Source organism: Rana temporaria, chromosome 7 (genome assembly GCF_905171775.1).
Source record: "Rana temporaria chromosome 7, aRanTem1.1, whole genome shotgun sequence".
NCBI classification, from domain to species: Eukaryota; Metazoa; Chordata; class Amphibia; order Anura; family Ranidae; genus Rana; species Rana temporaria.
Window position 1 is genome coordinate 21,400,708 of NC_053495.1, and position 25,000 is coordinate 21,425,707.

At 43.5% G+C, this 25,000-nt stretch overlaps 1 protein-coding gene across 1 annotated transcript in view; it reads right to left on the bottom strand.

Moving 5' to 3' along the window:
* PLXNB1 (plexin B1) overlaps nucleotides 1–25,000 on the bottom strand; it is a 176,327-nt gene that overhangs the window by 103,151 nt on the left and 48,176 nt on the right. The window contains exons 2-3 of the mRNA XM_040359053.1: nucleotides 16,674–17,805; nucleotides 13,158–13,340 (exon numbers count right to left, since the gene is read on the bottom strand). Coding sequence (XP_040214987.1) covers nucleotides 13,158–13,340; nucleotides 16,674–17,804 — 1,314 coding nt within the window. The 5' untranslated portion in view covers nucleotide 17,805. The remainder of the gene's footprint in view (nucleotides 1–13,157; nucleotides 13,341–16,673; nucleotides 17,806–25,000) is intronic.

Consider the following 25,000-nt stretch of genomic DNA (forward strand, 5'->3'; position numbering starts at 1 on the left):
AAAAAAAAAAAGCAAAAAGATGCCAATCAGTGCCTAAATTGGCACGACTGGCAACATGGATAAATCAGTGCTGCCCCACAGTGTCCATCAGTGCCACCCCACAGTGTCCATCAGTGCCACCCCACAGTGCCCATCCATGCCCAGTGCCCACCTATGAGTGCCCATCTGTGCCACCCATAATTATCCATCAGTGCCGCCCATGAGTGCCCATCTGTGCCACCTATGAGTGCCCATCAGTGCCGCCCATGTGTGCCCATCAGTGCCGCCTATGAGTGCCCATCAGTGCCGCCTATGAGTGCCCATCAGTGCCGCATACCAGCGCCGCCAATCAGTGCCACCTTATCTGTGCCCATCAGTACTACCTCATCGATGTCCATCAGTGCCATCTCATCGGTGCCCATCAGTGCCGCCATATCAGTGCCCGTAATTGAAAGAGAAAACTTACTTATTTACAAAAAAATTTACAGAAAAAAAAAAAAACGTAATTTTTTTTCAAAATTTTCAGTCTTTTTTTAGTTGCGAAAAAAAAAAAAAAAATCGCAGAGGTGATCAAATACCACCAAAAGAAAGCTCTATTTGTGGGGAAAAAAAGGACGCCAATTTTGTTTGGGTACAGTGTAGCATGACTGCGCAATTGCCATTCAAAGTGCGACAGTGCTGAAAGCTGAAAATTGGCTTGGGCGGGAAGGTGCGTAAGTGCCTGGTATGGAAGTGGTTAAGGCCCCTTTCACACCTGGGTGTATTGAATCGGGGGCAGATTTGATGCGATTCTGCCCGCGATTCAAAATACCATGGTGTGAGTTGAGGCTGCTTTCACACTGAGGAGTTTTGCACACATTTTTCATTGTGTTCCATAAGCAGAACAGCACAATCATGTAGGTTGAAATATTCCGATTCATACAGAACTCCAGGCAGCAGGGCTGTCTTAATGAGAGGGCACACCTGGGCACTGCCCATGGGCCCCAGCTGCATGAGGGGCCCCTGCACTTTCCCCAAAGCAGCTGGTCCTTGAGCCCACGCTGCCCAGAAATTGGGGGCCCCATGATGCACTGGAGAGTGATAGATACACAGGGGGGGCAGTCTGCCTCCTACCTTCTTGATTTCTGTTTACCTGCACTGCCATCATTGTAGGGGCCCCAGAGCATTACTTTGCCCAGGGCCCAGGATGTTATTAAGACGTCCCTGCCAGGCAGGTAAAAAGACATAAATATTGCAGTTTTGCAATCATTGATAGATCACTCAATATTTTCTAGGTGCCTGAATTGGACTGAATGCAGCCCCATGTACAGCATGAACTCAGACTGGGAGAGGAAGAAGCAGCACTATATAATTCAGAGGAGAAGACTATGTTTTTCCTTACCGTGGACGGGGTCATGACATACAGGTTCTTCTGGGGCAGGTCGAAGAGCAGGTCAGGCCGAAACAGCTGAGTTTAGCTGAGTTGGGACAGCGGCGTACTGCTCTGCATTATTATTGTCTCCGATATACACCTGAAAATAAAACAAACATTACACTGATTCACAATAACCGATTTTGTTCAATAAACGTCCTAACTGTACGTCAGATGTCAGCGCAGCATCCATTACGCTGCAACTCTCGGTATAACGTGCCTGTTGATCCTGCCAGAAATCCTGTGAGCTGATAGCATTCTGGGCACTCTAACCTTTGCTGGCTGTGATCATTAGCATTGTTTCCAGTTACCTCTGTGGGCTGCAGAACATCTCCTGTCGAGGCTTTGCAGGGTTGGGGGGGCGGAGTTATGGGCATGCTCTGAAGCAGGGATATGCAATTAGCGGACCTCCAGCTGTTGCAAAACTACAAGTCACATCAGCCCTCTGCCTCTGGGTGTCATACTTGTGGCTGTCAGAGTCTTGCTATGCCTTATGGGACTTGTAGTTCTGCAACAGCTGGAGGTCCGCTAATTGCATATCCCTGTTCTAAAGTGTTACTAAACCCACAACAGTAAAATCAGTCTGTATATGCAGTAAATCATGCTTGTTATACTCACTGTGGGACCTAAGGGGTTAATCCTCTGCATTGTGTAAAAAGGTTTCTTGATGATCCTGTATTCTCTGATCTTCCCCTTCTTCCACTGTCCCCAATCCGTCTCTTCATAGTACAGAGGCTAGGGGACAAGCTGCACATGCTGAGTTGGTGTGTATTGCTAGAGATTTTTTTTTTCCTTGGGAGGGTGCAGGTGATCAGCACAGGGCCAATCAGCACTATTCAGACAGAGGGTCAGGGGTGCTGCATCCTCATAGGGCAGCCAGGGGAGAATGAAAACTCCTCCAACAAGCTTTAACCAGACACTGATAGAAGTCACAAGACTGCTTTATACTGCTGATGAGAAAAGGTATTTAGCAGTTTTTTATTTACTAAAACTATTGCATTTCCATGTGTACTGTGGCCTAGGACTGGGATCAGGTACAAGGGGTGCAGAAAAGAGACAGCAGGGTTCAGGATGAAGGGCAGGATCTAAGCTCAGGATAAGTTGCAAGCAGTATCTGGCAGCAATGAAAAACACTGAAGCACAGTGTAATAGTAGAAGAGAGACTAAATACCCTCCCAGCAGCCAGCATCAGTGTAGACTGATTACTGGAATCTGCTGGATGTTGGGAGACACCCGCTGGTGGACCCTGGAACTACAACCTCCTCCTCGGTGAAGCACAGTGCCACCAGCATGTGATCTAGATAACGACATAAAGGGGACAGAAAGGGTCCTTCCCAAACTACTACCACAACGCTGGAAGCACCCAATTGTCTAAAATGTCTTTGTATCCTTTAACATTTGACAGTACCCTTCACTGGAAACACCTGAACACTATTTTTGGGGGGTTCCATAAAAAACGGCGATTCTGAATACTGTGTACTTTTTTAAATCCGGCGCCATTGGCAGCCGAGAAACCCGGAAGTGACGTCATGACGCCGCTTCCGTGGTTTCAATGCGGAGACTGAATCAAAGCCGTTTACGGCTTAGTGTCAGTCTCCGCCTGAACACAGAACGCGGCGGATGGAGGATCGGTCTCCCGGTGGGACGGGAGGCCCGGTCAGAACGGCGACAGGCGGCGGGAGGGGGGGGGATGTCCCCTCCCGCTCCTCCAGCATAACAACCGAGCGGCTTTTAGCCCGCTCTAAACAACGTACCGGGATGATGCCTGCGGCTGCAGGCATCATCCCGGTATAACCCCCGAACGCCGAGGACGCATATATGCGTCCCGTCGGCGTGAAAGGGTTAAGAGGTACGTGCTGACAAAAAAAAAAATGTTTTAAAGGGTGAACCTCGTTAATCGCGCGATAAAAAAATTGACGGCGTTAAAATGGGTTTGTGTTAACGCCGTTAATAACGCGTTTAACTGACAGCACTAATATATATATATATATATATATATTAGGGCTGTGGAAATTAACTATTAATTCATCGATTAATCTTTAATTTTTTTGATCGATCAAAATAATTTTGATTGGTACTCACCTCTCCGCCGCCTTCCGGGCCTATATATATATATATATAATTTTATATTGTAATATACCATATTTAATATAGTACTATAATATATTTAATATTTTTATGTATGATAATCACCTCCTAGCGAAAACAAGCAAACCTATAGAAAAAGGCACTCAGAGAACAGGCTCGCTTTATAAATGACGGCATGTTAAAGTTTTTCAGCACGATCGGATAACAAAATACCAGTCTGCATGACGACTGGCGGTTTACGAACTACCCATCGCTTCCCTCGCCATCCTTCAGCTCGCTGCTCCCTGTTAACCCGGATCGAAGTAACAAACAATCCATCTTCAAAATAGATGCAACAAGCCCTGTTTTAAACAGCTAGTCACGACCTTGAGCTGGACCTTCAATCCTGTGCTGCGCCTCCAGATGGCGCTGCTGCTGCGTTTAAAAAAAACAAAAAACACCATTGATATTTTATTAAATTAAAACACGTCTTTCCAACGCCGGCGCAGCCACCGTGCTCAGAATGGCTAAGGAACCTGGTAGCTCTCTAGCAATTAACTCATAAGCCAGAGTGCTGTCCTACACAGCCTCTATTGTATACCCCAGGAAAGGGATAAATGGACGGGGCCGGCCGGCAATATTTCAAACCAAATAAAATGATTCCGCGGCTTCTGTACAAATCTACAACACACCTGAGGAGCCGTTTCCCAATGCAGGGCGGCAATTATTTCCATGCCAGGGCGCTGGGAACAAACAGGAGGCGAGTTGGGTAATTGGGCACCCTGCAATTTCTTAACTTTTTACCTGGCGTCCCTTTTATTTAATCCTTAAAGTCTTGGCAGAAATACAACATTTAGTAATAAGTACAGCTGGTAACCCCGTGTCTGTTCCTGGATTCTGTATGAGCTGCTTGAGAAAAGAATTCAGGCTTCAAGAAAGCAATCAAACCAACTGCAATGTGCTTCTGTGGATATGACAGAATTTTGTTACAGTAAAACCTTGGTTTGCGAACATAATCCGTTCCAGAAACATGCTTGTAATCCAAAGCACTTGTATATCAAAGCATTTTTTTTACAGGGTATAAAAGAGAAGAGAGGCGCCTCTAAGTGTAGCAATAAGTTGCTAAATGTTGTACCTTCATTGGGGTAGATTCAGAGAGAATTTACGCCGGCGTATCTTTAGATACGCTGCGTAAATTCAAATCTGGCGCCGGCGTATCTTCTTCCTGTATTCAGAAAGCAAGATACGCCGACATTAGCCTAAGATCCGACTGGCATAAGTCTCTTACGCCGTCGTATCTTAGGGTGCATTCTCACGCTGGCCGATAGGTGGCGCTCCCGTCGTTTTCGGCGTAGATTATGCAAATTACCTAGTTACGCCGATTCACAAACGTACGTGCGCCCGGCGGTAGTTTTTTACGTCGTCTGCGTAAGTCGTTTTCGGCGTAACATTGCTCCTGCTATTAGGAGGCGCAGCCAATGTTAAAGGGGTGGTTCCCCCTAAAACAAATTTCTAACAATACATTTGGAAGACTGCTTACACACTGCGGGTAGGCTGGCTTTTTTTTTTTTTTTTTTCGTACATACCTCGATATCGCCGTTTAATCCCTCGGCTTCCGGATATGAGTCTTGCTGGACCTAGTTGATTGACGTTCCTCCGACCGGCGCATACTGCGCGTCACGACTTTCCGACAGAAGCCGAACGTCATTGCGCAGGCGCCGTATAGAGTCGGCTCTATACGGCGCCTGCGCAGCGACGTTCGGCTTCTTTCGGAAAGTCGTGACGTCAAGTATGCGTCGGTCGGAGGAACGTCAATCAACTAGGAACGCCCACAGCCACAAGACTCATACCCGGAAGTCGAGGGATGAAACGGCGATATCGAGGTATGTACGAAAAAAAAAAAAAAAAAAGCCAGCCTACCCGCAGTGTAAGCAGTCTTCCAAATGTATTGTTAGAAATGTGTTTTAAGGGGGAACCACTGCTTTAAGTATGGACGTCGTTCCCTCTTCGAAATTTGAATTTTTTACGTTGTTTGCGTAAGTTGTGCGCGAATAGGGCTGGACGTAATTTACTTACTTGAGAGCAATGCACACTGGGATATGTACACGTACGGCGCATGCGCCGTTCGTAAACACGTCAATCACGTCAGGTCATAACACATTAGCATAAAACACGCCCCCCTTCCACATTTGAATTACGCGGGCTTGCGCCGGCCCCTTTTACGCTACGCCGCAACTTACAGAGCAAGTGCTTTGTGAATACTGCACTTGCTCCTGTAAGTTGCGTCAGCGTAGCGTAAATACAATACGCTGCGCCACCATAGACAGGCTGCCAGCAGGTCAACACTCTAGCACACACGCTATCCAGCGTCTATCGTGCAGCCTCTCTAACAAACGTTCAGTGAAAAACCAACAGGAGGAACTATTGAAACCAGCACATCAAGGTCCCGAATGACCATATGGACCCCACAGAACACCACTGGTTAATTTGCTACCGCACTCCCATAGATGCTGTTACCAACCAGATGCACAACAAACACAGGTCTGTAATTTTATTTACTTTGGACAATCAAAGACCTTGTTGTATTCACGTTAAGGTAACAAGTGGAAATGCAAAGCAATTTGTTCAATTGTCATGGAACCACAATATATGCCATGACAAACAGTTCCCTATAGTGCTTGGTCTACTATTGTTCTCAAAACCCTATTAGAAAAATCTTGCAACCATCAGGAATGAAACCATAATTGATTCGCTATATAAATCAGAACTAACCACAAAGTGTACAGTATATTACTAACAACAGATCACTGCTTCGTCTATTCAAATTCATTGTTTACAACGGATATGCAAAGCAATATTTCCAATGCGACTTTATTACTTGATCAATCAACATTGACACTACTTACTTGGCTTGAACTAATTATACTAACAAAGTATCATTACTAGCTCTGACCTACAAGTCATCATATAGCCAGAATCTTCAATAGTCATCCAGTACTAATTACATTACCCTGGATTAACATCATTTATGGACTTCCATCAGATTTCTTATAATAATTATTATTTAAATTATTTATTTTTGCCATTTTTCTAAAACTATTTTGGGGCCTTTTCTGACATGATACACTTTACACCTCCCCCTCTCCCAAGGTTCACCCACCAGATAATGCATCAAATTGATAACATAGTAACATCAGTGTTGTGAGACTTCCAGTTTCCCACATATAGACACTTAGCCTATACTATCCACGATACATGATCGTGAATTTAAAAATTTACCTTACCCCTATGATGCATGCTACTGATGTGTGAACTTTCAGCGCGCGTAGACGGGCGCCGTTATTTGTAGTCTCTGTGAGTCCTGTCAGTCTTGTTACATGTGTAAAGGAACTTTTAACACTAATCGGATTTAATATCTGATTACTTTTTGTATTGCACGACACCGTGCTAAATAAAACTTCTTTTTTGATATACTTCTAATTAAGTTTATTGGTCATTTTCTGCTACTAACAGTAACCCCTTGATCTAAACTCTATAGTCTTTTCTTAGACTACATCCCATCCCCAGCTTATCCATTTTCATTAATTTATTTATATGCTTAAAAAGGTTACAGTAACAGCACCGCCACTTATCGGTTGACCTCCCCAAGGTACCTTTTATTTCAAAGATACCTATCACACCCAGTGACACTACTTGCGCCTTCCCTTTCCCCTTCCCCTTTAAATATATTTCCGTAACATAAAGCGCAGCTACCTGAATCTACCCCATTAAATGTAACCATATTGCTACACTTAGAGGCTCCTCTCTTCTTTTTTATACTCAGTTGTGACATGACGCTACTCTTATATCAAGACATCACTTGTATATCAAGGCAAAATTTATAAAAACATTTTGCTTGTCTTGCAAAACGCTCTCAAACCAAGTTACTCTCAAACCAAGGTTTTACTGTATTTATAAAGCTCCGTGGTGAAGTGCGCAAACTAATACCAGGTGCAAAAAAAGTGCACAGGGTGCACCAGGGTGAAGAAAAGGAACCCTGACCCTGATCCCCCCCCCCCCCCACAAGGTGCAAGACTCCAGACAGGGGTACTCGTGGTCCACCCAGTCAAAAACACTTTTTCCCGAAGACCTGCTAAAGCAAGGTCTACCAAGTACCACAACATCACACACCCGATGTCGCAAACACACAACCTTGAAATTGAAGTATATGTAAGCCCAACATTTCATATTCCTGATATGTGACTGCTGTTTCATGTACTTGTATAAAAAAATATCCTGTTCTTTTTGTATTGCTTCCTTTGTGTGAAATCCCTGGTGGTGATCCTGCTTTCCTTTAAAAAAAAATTAACCACACTAGGCATGAGAGTTCCATGGCTGTGCTGGGAACTCAGCCTGCTCTCCTCCAATGATCAGACACGTACTGACACATCCCCACCCTCAACCAATAGAAATTGACTGGAAGACCAGTGTCCTGCTGTTTCTCCTCCCCCAGCTCTCTAAGCTCCTTATGCAGCTGAGAACCGAGGGAATGTGATTACTTATAAATAAAGGAGAAAAAAAAGGTATTTCTATTTTTTATATATATACACACACACAATTATTTTGCCTTTTGTATCCATTTTAAACTAAATGGGTTGTTTTACACGGTGAGGGTTTACATATACTTTAAGACCCCTTTCACACTGGGATGCTTTTCAGGCATTTTATCGCTAAAAATAGTGCCTGTAAAGCGCCTGAAAAACGCCTCTCAAGCCACCCCAGTGTGAAAGCCCTAATGCTTTTACACCTGGGCGGTGCGCTTTCAGGATGGGAAAAAAAGTCCTGCAAGCAGCGTCTTTGGGGTGGTGCGGGAGCGGTGTAGAGAGGGTAGAGGAGTTTCTGGCAGGATGGGAGTTGCAAAAAGGAGGGTACAACAGCCAGTATCCTGCGTGAAGTATAACCAACCGCCTGAGAAATGCAAGTCTGCAGTTACCCCTAGCAACTGGGATCCTGTTTTGCCCGCATGCCCGCATGCTCCACCACTTGTGATATGGGGGTGTTTAGCTTAGTGGTAGATTTGTTTTTACAGTGAGGCCAGGAGTGGGGCCTGAGCAGTAGTACTGCAAGCACACAGAGGGAGCAACGGTGCTGTTGACTGAAGAGCCAGGTGGCTTTGCATTTTGGTTAATACTGGTTTGTGTGAAGCTGGAACCCCTCCATGGGCAAGCTAATGAACTTTGTTTTTCTTTTAACAAAGCCCTTAAATATAAACTCCCGTGTGACGTGGACTCACTGTACAAAACACATCTACACCAGGGGGCGGACTGACCATTGTGGCACTCGGGCACTGCCCGAGGGCCCCATACCACTAGGGGGCCCCATCAGAGTTGCCAGGCTCAGTAAAAAACAGGGACAGTATGTAAAAATCTGTGTTTTTTTTTACATCTGTCCCTGATATGTCCAAAACCGACATGCTTTTGATGTTAAATATCCAAGATTTAAGCTGCCCCGCCTCTGTACTGCTTCCTGGCTTGGAGGCCATCTGTAAACCTGGGGGCCCCATAATCTTCTATTGCCCGGGGGCCCCATGAGTTTTCAGTCTGTCCCTGATCTACACTTTAGCTAACCACCCCCATATCACAGTGAACATTAAAAAAACAACCCGAAATATATGCTCACTGATAATGCTTTCCCAAAATACGTAGACGTTAATTGCCTAAAACGATGCCTTCTTTTTTCCCGCCAACACACCCACCTTGTTAGACAAAACAAAAATGTAATATTGGGTGTTCAGACTTGTCTTTAATGATGTAATTCGGCTCTGAGAATTAGATGAAGTTACACATAATTGTGCTGGAATCATTTACAAGTGGAATTAATAGGAATCTGAAAGACACACATATTAGCTTTTTACCCATTTATCCAACATGACTGAACCTTCTTTAAGCCTCATACACACGATCGGACACACGATCGGACTTCAAACAAACTTTTCCTCTGATTTTTGTCCGAAGGGAGTTGGCCGGGTGCACCCATAGCATACACACGCTAGGACTTTTCTGCAAACTTTCCTAAAACGTTCCCAACATCACGTGGTTTTTCTGGTCTTTACCGCCACCCTTTGGTCAACTTCTGCTATTGGTGGTTGATTTTAACATTGGTTCTGAGCATGCGTATTTGTACTTCGGACAAAAGTCCGATGGCTTGCTGTACACACGGTTGGACTTGGCACCATCAGACTTTTGTTGCCGAAAAGTTTGTCCGTTTGCAGAGCGAACTTTTGTCCGATGAAAACCGAAAAAGTTTGTTCGATTGAGCGTAGACACGGTCAGATTTTTTTGAAAACTTGCCCATTTTGAAGTTTGTTGGCAAAAAGTCTGACCGTGTGTACGGGCCTTAAGAATGATTATCTTCTGTTCTATACACAAACTGATCATAAACAATGCTCAATGAAGGAATTCTAAAGGCCCATACACACGATCAGACTTTTTGACGACAAACCTCCGACGGACCTGTTTTATCGGACAATCCGACCGTGTGTACGCTCCAACGGACAAACTTTTAAACAAACTTTTTCACCTTTTCATGTTCGCTGTGACAACAGACAAACTTTCCGGCAACAAATGTCCAATGGAGCAAAATCCTATGGTGTTTACACAAGTCCATCGGACTAAAGTCCAAAGTACAAACACGCATGCTCAGAACCAATGCTAAAGATCAGACAACAATAGCAGAAGTTGCCCAAAGGGTGGCGGTAAAGAGCTGAAAAAACACGTAGTATGTCAATTTACGTCAATACGTTCCTGTTTGTTGACTGAATAAGTCCTGCCGTGAGTATGCATACCAAGTTCACGCCCAACGCTGTTCGGACAAAAATCCACAGAAAAGTCCGATCGTGTGTATGAGGCTATAGATCTACCCAATAATTCACTTGCAGTTAAACTAAAGAGTAGGGCCATCCAAAACTGATTTCAGTGTTTGATGGATGGTGAATAAGGATGAGCTCCTGTGTGTTCGCACAGTCCATGTGCAGAGCCCGCCAGGAAGTCGGCACCGCTTTGCGCTAATCACAGGCAGGGAGACATTTCCCGATGCTTAGCTGGAGAGATCGGGAAATATCTCCCTGCCTGTGATTAGCGCAGTGTGGTACCGACTTCCTGGCGGGCTCTGCACATGGACTGTACGAACACGCCGGAGCTCATCCTTAATGGTGAAGAGTTAAACCACCCAGTAGAATCTTCTGTCTTTCAGAGATTCCATTGGTGAGACCTCTGATGAGTTCCTGGCTCATCGCACCTTTTTCCACCATCCCTGCTGGATTATTTATTCATTTTATAATACTGAGAAGAAGAAGCTGGACCACACAAAGGTGGATGGGAACGACTAAAACCAAGGTGGACAGGAGCAGAGTTAGGAATAATGGTGGGGTCCTTGATTATTGGGGTACAAAATCACGCAACACAGTGGCTAAAGCCTCGTACACACGATCGGATTTCCATCGGACAAATCCATGGATTTTTGTCCGAAGGGCGTTGAACTTGTTCTGCATACAGATGGCAGAACTTTTTCAGCCAACATTCACGAAACTACGTGTTTTTTCTGCTCTGTAGCCCCACCCTTTAGGCAACTTCTGCTAATGTTTACTGATAGTTAGTATAGGGTTTGGAGCATGCGTGTTTGTACCTTGTGTACACACGATCGGATAATCCGATGGAACATATTTGTGGTCGGACAATTTGAGAGCATGGCTATCCAACATTTGTTGTTGGAAATTCCGACAATTGTCCGATGGAGCATACAGACGGTCGGATTATCTGACAAAACCCTTCCATCACACAATTGTTGTTGGAATATCCGATCGTGTGTACGGCCTTTAGTGGTTAGCCCTTCTGCCCCAAAAGTCAGGGACCCCACCATAATGCTCAACCCCGTTTCTGTCTACCTCAGAGTTTTAGATGTTCTGGTCCACCTTTGTGTGTTCCTTGAAGAACCAGGATCTCAGGCTCAATTCCAGGTCAGGACACTATCTGCCACTTGCATGGTCTTCCTTTGGGTACTCTGGTTTCCTTCTACATTCCAAAAACATGTTGGTAGATTACCTGGCTCCTGTTGGCCCTGTTATGTGTATTTGTATGATGTTTGAGATAGGGACCTTAGATTGTAAGCTCCTTGAGGGCAGAGCCTGATGTGAATGTAAAAAATATGTAAAGCGCCGTGTAAATTGTTGGTGTTATATACTCTATGTACCTGTCTATACCCATCATGGTGCCCACGCATTGCTGCTGCCCAGTGGGGAGCCATCTGTGAAACATCTGGAAGTCACAGTTGGCTCCTGCATCCAAGATGGCGCCGCCAGAGAGTGGAAGCCTGACAAAGAACTGCGGGGACTCCATGGTCTGGTAAGTGTTTGTTTACTAAAAGTCAGTCAGTGGCTCCGATCCTCGTCTTCTGGGGTCCCGCGGCAGCTCCTCCCCGCAATAGCTAACCCCCTCTGGGAGGCTCTCTCCCGAGGGGGTTACCTTGTGGGCGCGCTCCGGTGTCATACACTCGGCGGCCATGGTTTATCAAAAAGCATGTCAAGGGACAAAGGAAATGCGTGTTTACGCATCTCTATGCGCCTCTACTCACAGATTTAAAAAGCCCATATCGCGCTATTCAATAAGCACATTTTGTTTTAGTTGTAGAACTGTAGAGTTATCCCTCTACTGATCTGTATGCCGCTGTGCCGCCATCCTCAGACTGAGCCCTGCGGACCCCCTCCTCCTCCTCCTCTCGCCACCCGTGTGAACAGGAAATTGTCATAATATAATTTGATTCAGGTGAACAGGCTGCAGGAATTTGCTTGAGAACAAATTAGCTGCTTACGGCCAACAAGGTCGGCCACAGGCTGGAAAACAACAACGTCATTAACAAAGATCACGGGTCACCGCCCCCCCTCCCCACTCTGGAAGCCAGGATTAACATTTTGTTTTCCTTGTTATAAAAATCAGATTTAGACGAGTAGCACGTAATGTGCACCATAAAAATGACTGGCTCTGACTTGGCATAAGGGTAGGCTCAACTGTTCATAAAAAATGAGGAGGTGAACTAACCCCCAATATCCTGCCTACCCCTTCATATCCTGCTGCACGTGCCCCATGCTGCCAATTAGGAGTCGAACAGTTTTCGGCGGCCGATATTCACTATTTAAGAATTGACAATTGATGGCACAGTGGTGACAATTGATGGCACAGTGACTGCGTTTGATGGCATGGCACGGTGACTGCATTTGGCATGGCACAGCGACTGCGTTTGATGGCATGGCACAGTGACTGCATTTGATGGCATGGCACAGTGACTGGGTTTGATGGCATGGCACAGTGGTGACAATTGATGGCACAGTGGTGACAATTGATGGCACAGTGGCTGCATTTGATGGGCCCAGTGAGGCTGCAATTTTTTTCTTTTTTTTACGTTTGCGCCCCCCCCCAAAAATTGTGAGCACCAGCCGCCACTGCGTTTTGTTATTCTATTACCATATCCCAGGTAACCCGTTACCATAGCTTCATGCCAACGCTCGAGTATTGGTCCACTTTAATTCATAAAATAGCACTAGACTAGACTATAGAATAGGTATTGTAAAAATATAATAATGCATAATAAAGCCTATATTGTTACAGTATCTTACAAAAAACAGCTTCAAATACCATATATGCACCATTGATTGTTCTCTGTCACCTACCTTGTTAAGATATCCTTTGCTGTCACCTATAAAAGCAATTGTGTGCTCCTCTTCTACACTGACAGCGATGGAGGTGAGCCGTGCATAGGGACTCTCAAACACAGGGGACTCTTTCAAGGCTTCCCAACTGGCCATAGGGCTCGGTGTATGGTCAGATCCACATGGGTAGGCTTCAAGGGTGTCCTGTAAGTCAAAATAAAATAAATTCTCATAAAACATCATCTAGATTTAATGGAATGCGTAATAATGGTAGACAAACCCAAGTCTACGGTCCTACGCTTGCCCTACAACAGTAGAATTTTGTTTGAACATTCAAACTAAAAATAGTTCCTCAGAGCATTCAATAGTACCATAATGGACTTGACAAATTTGTTATGAAATCCCTGATAAATATGGTTCTGCCATGCCAATGTTTTGACTTTTATGCTTGATTTCAGATGGTACGTGCCGATAAGTAACATTTTTCACAAAATGAATTTAGAATTTAATTTGTTTGTGAAAGATTTTCCATCTTTCGGTTGCCCGCATATGTAAACGGTATTCAAACCACACATGTAAGGTATCGCCGCAATTGGTAGAGCGAGAGCAATAATTCTAGCCCTAGACCTCCTCTGTAACTCAAAACATGCAACCTGTAGATTTTTTTTAAATGTCGCCTATGGAGATTTTAATATCAATTTACTCGGCGTAACATTATCTTTCACAATATTAAAAAAAATTGGGATAACTTTACTGTTGTCTTATTTTTCAATTAAAAAAAGTGTAATTTTTTTCCCAAAAAAGTGCGCTTGTAAGACCGCTGCGCAAATACGGCGTGACAGAAAGTATTGTAACGATCACCATTTTATTCTCTAGGGTGTTAGAATTAAAAATATATATAATGTTTGGGGGTTCTAATTAGAGGGAAGGAGATGGCAGTGAAAATAGTGAAAAATGACACACATTAGAATTGCTGTTCAACTTGTAATGCCAACGGCCACCACCAGATGGCGCCAACTCACAGAAGGAAAAGCTTGGGACTTCACAAGGCCGCAAAGTCGCGGCCCCAATTACCGGCTGTCACGGGCCCGCCGCAATCGCGCGGTGGGGGCGCACGGAGACACAGGATCCTGTGCCTTCGTGCGCCCCCACCTCCCCCACTGTGCGATCGCGGTGGGCCCGCGGTGGCCAGTAATTGAGGCCACGGCTTCGCGGCCTTGTAGGCCGCAAAGCCACGGCCTCAAATACTGGCGGGCGCGCCAGGTCAAAATTTCTTGTCGCAATTGCGACCTGGCGCCCGGATATTGTCGACCCCTGGCTTATCCTGTCAAACCAAGATGGAGACCTAACACACCTTGTCTTGTCAGTGTCACTCCCAAGCGAAGGAGTATTGGTGTTTGTGTCTATTTGTGGTCGGTTTACTTCCGGCCACCCATAGAGAAGAGTGGTCTGTGTCCGTGTCCGTTCTGCTACAGATCTGTTTTTCCCGGGATCAGAGAGATCCCCTGCTGAGCAAGCGCATCGCAGCCGTAGTCTGCCCCGTGTGAAAGGGGCCTTAATTTGAACCCATTAAGATTGCATCCACCAGTATTATGTAAAAGTAAGTTGCACCTTTCTTTATCCTAGAACACTGAAGGGGCTTCGACAGGAGGGACCATTTAGAAGACCTCACCATGTGCTGCAGGGCAAATTATGTGATTCAATTATATTACAAAAAAAACACACAGTAATGTATCCAGTGGACAGGGCTTTTTTTCTCAAACAATAGGTGCTGGAACTTAACCACGACCCCACAAAACCCCTCCCCCTACACACACCCTCCAAATCACATTAAATTGTGGGTGTGGTCAGTCAAATTATACGAACAGTAGGAGGGTCTTAAAGGGGCATTAAAGTGGAGTTCCACCCATAAATATAACATTACATCAGTAGTTTTAAAAAAATGTCATTAGTCCTTTACGAAATTTTTCTTTTTTTTAGATGCCTTCAAAGTGTTGTTGCTAGGCAGAATAGTTAATCTTCCCACTTCCTGCACCTAGGTGCTTAATGCTTCCTAACCTACACCGCACAGACTCCTGGGAATGTAGTGGGTGTAACTTTCCAGGAGTCTGTGCACTCCCCAGTCTCAAAGAATCATGTGACTTGGACAGCACAGGTGCTGAAACCTGATCTGACACTGCTTGTGCAGCACTGAGCATGTGCGAGATCTGCAAGGCTGAAATCCAGGAAGTCATACAGTCTGGCTTCATGATGCCCACACTTAAGATGGCCCCAGTCAATTTCTATTTTATAAAGTGTCTAAATGCTGTAACAACCTAACAAAACGGACCTTAGTTTACAGACTAACTTTACTAGAATACATTAAGCTTGTGTATTACAGGGGTATTTATATTTAAAAAGTGAAATTGTGGCCGGAACTCCGCTTTAAATACCAGGATTGCAATACATACAGAATGCAGAGCTGTCACTTGTAAACAAAGAAACTGGACTTCTGTGGTGAGCAGGCAACAAAGGGTCTGAGCCAGAGGTTATGAACGAAGTTCCACCAAGTTTCCCCTGTAAAAAAGCCCTGCCAGTGGATTACCTGGTATTTACAGTTATCTGCCATCGGCAAATCAACACAATCCAGACTGACTTGCTTATCTCTACAATTGACCTTGAATTCTTTACCCACACAGACAGTGGTCTAAAATCCCAACTGAACCCACATCATATGGTACTTTATCCCAACCACCTACAAATAAGATGGAGGAATGCCACCACATACTACATCTGTGAAGATATGCTGACCAGAAAATGTTAGTTAAGGGTGGAAAGGCATTTATAGAAGCCAAAGCATTTTTAAACCCCAGGCCTTTTTTGAACAAAGCTTTTAAGGTTGGAACTTATTCACTTATAAGGTCGGGAGTCATCGGGACAGATACGGGATATTTAGGTCTTATACTCCCGAGATGGTGATTTTAAGTCCCGACGATAGAAGAAGAAGTAGACACCCCAAGGAAATTGCTGAGAGGCATGTTGAGCCCATTAAATATTACATTTTTTTGTCCCAGGTGACCACATCTACAATGTTTTACCATGACCATAAGGGAATATTTAAATTAAACCAGTGCTGTAGAACAAAAAAATGATTTACCAAATATCAGAAAAATTTCACAATATCAAGAGGTTCCCCCTTCAATAATATAGGGGCTTTTTTTATCTGAGAGATCAAATTCTGAAGCCTCGTACACACGACCGAGGAACTCGACGGGCGAAACACATTGTTTTGCTCGTCGAATTCCTTGTTAGGCTGTCGAGGAACTCGACAAGCCATTTTTCTCCATTCCCGTCAAGGAAATAGAGAACATGCTCTCTTTTTGGCTCGTCGAGTTTCTCGACAGTTTTCTCGACGAAAATGTACACACGACCGGTTTCCTCGGCAAGAGAATATCTCCCAGCAAGTTTCTTGCTGGTTTTTGCCGAGAAACTAGGTCGTGTGTACGAGGCCTGAAATTTACTTTACCAGAACATAATTACACACAAAGAAATACTCACATTAGGAAGGTGAACGCAGTTAGACTTCACGTCATACTCTATGTAGGCCACTTCTTTCTTATCCTCATCCTTGCCATCCCTGGTGTAGCAGATGTCTCTAGTCCGATTGATAAGTCTATCGATATGTTCCATGGAGTACAAACACAATGCCGATGCCTCGCTTACCTTCCCAGATGCCGCGTGCCACTGGGAGAACACGGCAAACAGCACATCTCCCCTGGTGTTTAAAATCCCTCTAGCCAGGTGTTCTCCAGGTTGCGCAATGTAGGCGGCCTGGAGAAGGTTGTAGGTCTTAAAACCATCTTTTGTCTGACAGCTAAGAGGCAACTCAACGTAAGAATAATAATGGGAGTCATCGGGACAGATACGGGATATATAGGTCTTATACTCCCGAGATGGTGATTTTAAGTCCCGACGATAGAAGAGGAAGTACACATTGGACCGATGGGTGAAGACCTTAATAAAGTGATGGTTATACTCCGAAAGTCTCCCCACTACAGCAAGCTTGGCAGTTTCCTCATAGGAGAAGACGGAATGGGGTTCAGCACCTGCGTTGAGGCTCCGAGTAGTGATTGGAGGAATACCACCGACTCCTTTACTTGTGTAGCCCCTTCCCACAAACAAGAGGGGTGTAGAATCCTTAGAAAGTCCAGCTAAACCAACTGTGGTGACATTCGGGTCATTTGCAGCAACATACTGGGAGTCTACTGGTCTTTCTGGTCGGAAGAGGACAACATCAACAGATCCCAAAAGTCTTTTTTCACAGATACCCTGGAAAACGCTGCCACAGACTATCAGTTCGTTTTGACTTGGAACGACCAGCAGAAGCTTATTGTGGTTGTTAGTGTTTTGTACATGGGCGCACTCTGTAGTCACTGGGGGCAAACAGTCCTTGCTGTCCAAAACTGGTCCAGTCTGTACCGGCAGCTTCTCCAGCTCCAGGTCCTCAGTGAGCTGATAAAGATAGTTTGTAGCTCCAAGATACAGAGTCCCTGTATTGGTATCCAATGTGAGGTGGTTGAACGTGGTTTTGTTCTGTGAAAACGTGACATAGGCTTGTGTGACCGTGATGGTTGTCCCAAGGAAACACAAAGCAGAAAGGAGAACAGTTCCTGGAGGCATGATGACCATTCTGCCAAAAAAAACAAAACAGGATATATAGATTAGTTTCAGCCATTTTTAAAAAGACCAAAATGATGGCACACAGTAAAATACCAACCTACAATGATGCAAATAAATAAACTTGAGTCAAGATACTGTTAATGGCAACCAATCAAGTTTTATTGCACATTGCACTAGGCAAATTTAGGTTAGCTTAGATAATGATTTGATGATTACCGTACTTAGATGATCACTTAGATAGGGCTGCAACTAACGATTATTTTCATAATCGATTAGTTGGCTGATTATTGTTTTGATTAATCGGTTAATAACCTTAAAAAAAAGTGTGGCTATACAACAACGTCTTCGTTAAAAAAAAAATATAATTTCAAGAACGTTCGTTCGATTTTTTAATCGTCAGTGGGGTCAAATCGACGTTCGTTTTTAACCACAGTGACAGGGAAGTTTAGAAATAATAGAACATTTCTTGGGCAAAGGAAATTTCAGACAGTGTACATGGTTTTCATTTCATTCAGTGGATGTACAAAGATTATTTGTATTACTATAATATTAACAGTAGTGATAATTTGCTCTTTTATGCACTATAAATGGCTAATTTTCGTTTCTTTAACCCATTATGTTACTGGCCGATTAATCGATTATGAAAATAGTAATCGATTCATTTCATAATCGATTCGTTGTTTCGGCCCTACACTTAGATGATTTAGGGCAATGTGACAGGTTCCTTGATAGACCATCTGCCCCCACACCCACCCCCCTACCCATTCACTTCCTGTGCTCGTTGCCACCATATTTGACTGTTAGGCCTCGTACACACGACGGGACATGTCCGATGAAAACGGTCCGCGGATTTTGGTCTGATGGCTGTACACACCATCAGACCAAATTTCCCGTGTACAGCGAACGCGGTTGCCGCGCCGTCGCCGCGACGATGACGCAGTGACGTGCGCGACCCTGGAAGGTCAATGCTTCCACGCATGCGTCGAATCACTTTGACGCATGCGAGGGCTTTCGGCCGAGCGGACATGTCCGGTGAGTCGTACAGACGACCTAACATGTCCGACGGACAGGCTTCCAGCGGACATGTTTCTTAGCATGCTAAGAAACATTTGTCCGCTGGAAACCTGTCCGATCCGCCGGAAAATTGTCCGGTCGGCCGTACAGACGTACAGATGTCCACGGAAACTGGTCCGCAGACCAGTTTCAGCGGACATGTTCGGTCGTGTGTACTAGGCCTTAAAGCAATGTAAGGTTCATGTTGTGTTGTGCTTGAGCATGACGGGTATCCACCCAGATGTTGTATATTAGGGAAAAGGGGAGAAGGTCACGTGCTTCCCCCATACCAGGCACTTCAGATATCTGGATGGAACAGTGGTAGAGCATATAAAGGGTGGGTGGGAGTGGTGGGGGGGGGGGGGGGGGGGAGAATCTGTCACATTTCCCTGAATGGCTCCTGGCTAAGGAGTAAGGCTACTCCAGAAAAAAAACATCACTTATTTCCCATTGTCCCATTGGGTAGACTTTTCTTCACTTCCTTCCCAGAGATACAAGAGTGGGTGTAGTACACACAATCGGAAATTCCGACAAGAAACCAAGGATTTTTTTCCGACGGAATGTTGGCTCAAACTTTTGCTGCATACACACGGTCATGCAAAATTCCGACCATCAAGAACGCAGTGACGTACAACACTACGACGAGCCAAGAAAAATGAAGTTCAATGCTTCCGAGCATGCGTCAACTTGATTGCGAGCATGGGTGGTTATTTTGTGCATCGGAATTGCATACAGACGATCAGAATTTCCGACAAGATCTTTTCTTGTTAAAAAATCGAGAACTAGCTCTCAATTTTTTTTTGTCGGAAATTCCAACAGAAAAAGTCAGATGGAGCCTACACACGGTGGGAATTTTTGACCAAAAGCTCACATCGCACTTTTCTTGTCGGAAATTCCGACCGTGTGTACGCGGCATATGGGAAAAATCAGCACAGTTATCCCCTTTAGAGAATTTCCCCTCCTGTTTTGATAGCAATTGTAAAATTTGGGTTTTTTTCATCTGTATTTTTCTTTATCAATGACAGTGGTAACCAAAACAAATATAAAAGGTGAACCCCCACAGGGAGGACATATATATATATAGGATTCTAATATTTCTGTACTCTATCTGAAACAAAAAAAAATCGTTTTTTGACACAAGTGTTTACTACTATGCTTATATTGCATTCACCCGATTTGTATGGTGACCACTGTTTATTATTATGGCATGGCATTCAGCTTGATTTCAAAACCGGCTAGCATTGAGACCGCAATGGTCAGATTTGAAGCATAAATTAACAAGAAAATAACAACGGAGAAGCCATACTTGAAGGAAATCCAATTTTCCCAGTTGGTAAGGTATCACGGTGTAAAAATTGCTTTCACTCAGGGCTTTTTCTAAATTGGATATTAGCTTGCATGAGAGGCAGAGCTCGGAAGAAGCCGTGGAAAATGTTTTTTAGCAGTATTTTCCAAAAGGAGGAACGAGGGAGCCATTATAATGTTAAAGACGAAGTACTGACCCAACGTTTGCCAGGCCCTTCGTGGCTGCTTAGAAACTCACAAAGGGCATCTGCTTGGTTTACTGAAAGCTTAAAGCAGCACACTGCCTATGTTAGAAATTCATTAAAGTGAAAAAAGGTCAATATTATAAATCTATGTAATATAAAATTAATCAAAGTGAAAAAAGGTCAATATTATAAATCTATGTAATATAGCCTCTTATGGCAGAGATGCTTGGATCTCTAAATACAATGCGTTAATTTGTTCTTATGCCTTGTACACATGACTGGTTTTCCCGGCAGGAAAACTGCCATGAGAGCTTTTGGCCGGAAATCCCGGCCGTGTGTATGCTTCATCTCAGTTTTCCAGACAGGAAAACTGTGGGAAAAAAAGAACATGTTTTCTCTTTTCCCGCCGGGATTCCCGGCAGACTTTTTCCCGTCGAGGAAAACCGGTCGTGTGTATGCTTTTTCGAGGGAAAAAAACGCATGCTCAGAATCAAGTATGAGACTTGAGCGCTCGTTCTGGTAAAACTAGCGTTCGGAATGGAGATAGCACATTCGTCATGCTGTAACGGACTGAAAAGCACGAAGACTGAAAAGCGCGAATCATCTCTCACCAGACTTTTACTAACAAGAGGATCAGCAAAAGCAGCCCAAAGGGTGGCGCCGTTTGAATGGAACTTCCCCTTTATAGTCCCGTTGTACGTGGTGTACGTCACCGCGCTTTGGACGGGCGGTATTTGGCCTGAACATGTGTATGCAAGGCAGGCTTAAGAGGAATCCTGCCGAGAAAAACGGTCGTGTGTACGAGACATTAGTGATTTAAGCTGAGAGGTCTGCAAATATGCAGATTAGCTGATCTACTAAATTATGTCCAGAATTTTTTGGAGCCTCTACCTGTCCTGTTTTATGGTAAACCTGTGGTCAGGCTAGGGACATTCAAGAACATACTATTGACATGCAGTAAATAAGCTTTAGGTCTCATGCACACTGGATGTTATAATAACGTTATAAAAACGCCAGTAGCTTTGCAGTAAGTTTTTCAACATTTTTGCAATAGTTTTCCAGCGTTAGCATTTTTTCAATGGATCAAAAACGTTAGACGTTAGACTCTGGTGAGCTGCGTTTTTGAGCATTTATCTGCGTTTTTTGACGTTAGAGAGTTTTTACAGCTGAAAAACGCCTCTCAAAACCATTATTAAAAAAGGCCAAATAATGCGGCCACCTTTACTGTCAACTGCATTATCAAGCCAAAAATTAAATGAAAAAAAAAAAAAAAAAGACTGTCTTTCTTGTAATTCAATATGAATACTGATTTATTCCTAAATTTACTATTCCTTGAATCTTAAAAATGAATATTTTTTCAATTACAGTCTTTTGAAGTCCAGGAATCTTTCATATAAGATTGGATTGGACATTGCTTACTGATACCCAACAGTCTATAGTACAACATTTCCAATATACTCAATGGTATCAAACCAGACTACTGACTAATGACCCTCCAATTGATCTTCCATCTCCTAACTAAAACAATTTTTTAAGTTCCATTAGACAAGGTCTTCCCCCTTCCTCCAATTGCTTGATAACGGATCGACCGCTATCCATCCAACACACACTGCTAAGTGTCTAGACCCAGTACCCCCAGTTCAATCTCAGTTTATACTATTTAAAGAATACTGTCAATCTTCAATTATTATAAAGGCCAAATAATGCGGCCATCTTTACTATCAACTGCATTATCATGCCAAAAATTAAATGAAAACAGAAAAAAAAAAAAACTCTACTGTCTTTCTTATAATACAATATGAATACTGATTAATTCCTAAAAATACTATTCCTTGAGTTTTAAAAGTAATATTTTTTCAATTACAAGGTTGTGTTGGATACCCTAAGTAGAGCTAAAAATAATATTAAGCAGAGATCTTCAACGGTGTCAGCCACCATTCAATAATATATCTTTTAGATCCACAAGGACGTCTATCTTTTCTCTGATCTCTAATAGTTTTCAGGCTGAACTTTTTCAAGATGACTGACAACAAATGATTTTTTCCCGAGACATTCCAGTCAGGTGACGGAGGAGGGTGTAGACCAGTCAATACTTCCACTGATAGAAAACAATGGATCTGTCGGATCTGGGAGCGTCTCCTTGATTCCCCTGCCATCTCATGACCTTGGGCAGGTCGTTTAATCTTATAATGTCCCCGGCTCAAACACGTTTAGGCTCATCATTATATAGGGGGCTTAGCGCTACTATAAACAGAAAACGATACATAAAAAGCTGCCGTACTGGAAAAGAAAGCAAGCATGTCACCATAATCGCCAGCAAATCCTCCGGAGAGTGAAGGAGAGCATCTAATGTGATTTATGGGTGATTACTCTTGTATCTGCAAATAACTACACGTACGTAGAGAAGAAATTAAATTTAACAACAGTTAGGGCACACGAAAAGTATAAGCTAGCTTACAATACTGAGCCAAAGCATAATATGGCCCCATCGCTGTGAAGGCCACGGGCCAAAAGTAATCTATTGCAGTTTTCCAGTCATTAAATGTGGTGGGCACATTAATTTTCTTTTTTTTTAGGCTCTTTTCAACAGTTAATCATGCCGTTAACACATTTCTTATCCTAGGGTGACAACACTTACTCACTTTACTATATCAACGTTGTCACCCTAGGTCACAACATGTGTTAAGACTACAGAAAACCTAAGCCTTTCCTTATTTCTATAAGATACAGGAAGGTGGTTCATGGAGGTATCTTGTGTAGGGCTGTTTCTATGGAGGAACAGTGCTGCCAACCTGGGCCATTTTCCTGATATGGCCTACAAACACCACATTCTCTTCATGACATGATGGGGGTGTTCTGTAGCTCACAGAGGTATCCTGTGTAGGGCTGTATCTATGGAGGAACAGTGCTGCCAACCTGGGCCATTTTCCTGATATGGCCTACAAACACCACATTCTCTTCATGACATGATAGGGGTGTTCTGTAGCTCACAGAGGTATCCTGTGTAGGGCTGTATCTATGGAGGAACAGTGCTGCCAACCTGGGCCATTTTCCTGATATGGCCTACAAACATCACATTCTCTCCATGCCATGGTGGGGGGTAACATGGGCAGGGCTATATCTATCAAGGAGCCAGGTTGCTACCCTAGGCTGTTCTCTTGACGGCCTACAAACACCACTTCCTTTGCATTATGTGATGGGGGGGACGGTGTTCTGTCGTTCACAGAAGTAAAGGGGTGCATTTTTTTTACCAGCAGTGTTGCCACCCTAGGCTGCTCTCCTGATATGGCCTACAAACAACACCCTCTCTCCATGACATGAAGGTTGTTTTGTAGTTCACACAAGAGAACTGGGAAAGCTGATAAGCTTGCTTGAAATGCCAGTTCAGTGCACAGGAAGTTACAAGGACAATGGATTTTTGGCAGGATCGACAGGTATTTGCAAAAAAAAGTGCTTAGCTTGAAAAAAACACACTTATGCATCCACCATATCTTGGTATTTGAATATACTTTAATAAATATACTTTAGTGAGAACCTCCCAAGATATAAAAATTAGAAAATTGCATCTGCTGACTAGTTTTTAATGGGTTATGTTCCAGGGCTGCCCTCCTGATCCACCACTTAGTGAGTCAAGCATGCAGCCAGTGACATATGAAGAGTCCTGATATTACTTTTTCCAGGTCAAACGCTAACTAAGTGATGATGGAAGGACGACCTTGTCAGCTCCAGAACTTGACCGTTAAAAGGTCAGCAATGGAGCTTTCCTTATTGGTGCCCTGAAAGGTTCATTCATCATTAAACCGGCTGGCAAATGTTGATGTTGAGCATTATAGATACTTTAAACACATATGTTATGCATGTTATGTATTATGCATAAAGAATTCATTCTTCTCCTGTACTGTGTACACTTAGCTTTGGCAATAAAATGATATCAATATTTAATTTTGGTGGTTTTGGTTACGTTACTATGCTATAAAGCAATTTTTCCAGTGATTAAAGACGCATTTTTATTTTTGATGCTGTCTACAACTGTAACCAAAAATAGCTAGAGACCCATGTGTTAACCCTCCACAAGGTAAAAGCCAACAAGCACTCTGCCCATACGAGGCAAATTGCATTGAGTAGTAGATTGATGACGCTGGAGCCTGCAAATACTGGTAAATGACACTTAAGTACTCAAAATTGATTTTATCATTGTTGTATAAATGATGTCCCCATGGGCCGTCTGTGCAACCTGTGAGCAGCTTTTGTGCACTGAGGAACTACCACAGTAGCCTTGTAATGTGAAGACAATACTTGAAATATGAAATTGAAGTGTCACATCACAATATCTGAGTCCAAAGAAATTTTTTATTCCAAATAATATTTTTTGTTTTATTTGAATTTTTTTTGTCGCCAATATCTTTTATAAATTTTATATACATATTACAAAAAACAGTACTATACAACAAGTTAATCAATATCTATACATTATCCTATTCATCTGACATATTTTATATTTTAGGGATTAATATCCCTCACATTCCTCCTCATTCTTTCCCTAATCAGATTCTTAGGGAAAAAAAGAAAATTTGGGCATGAGACTGCAGTTAACAATAAAGGCGGATGCAACATTTGGCCAATATAATTATATAAAAATAACAGTATACTTTTAGGTAGTAC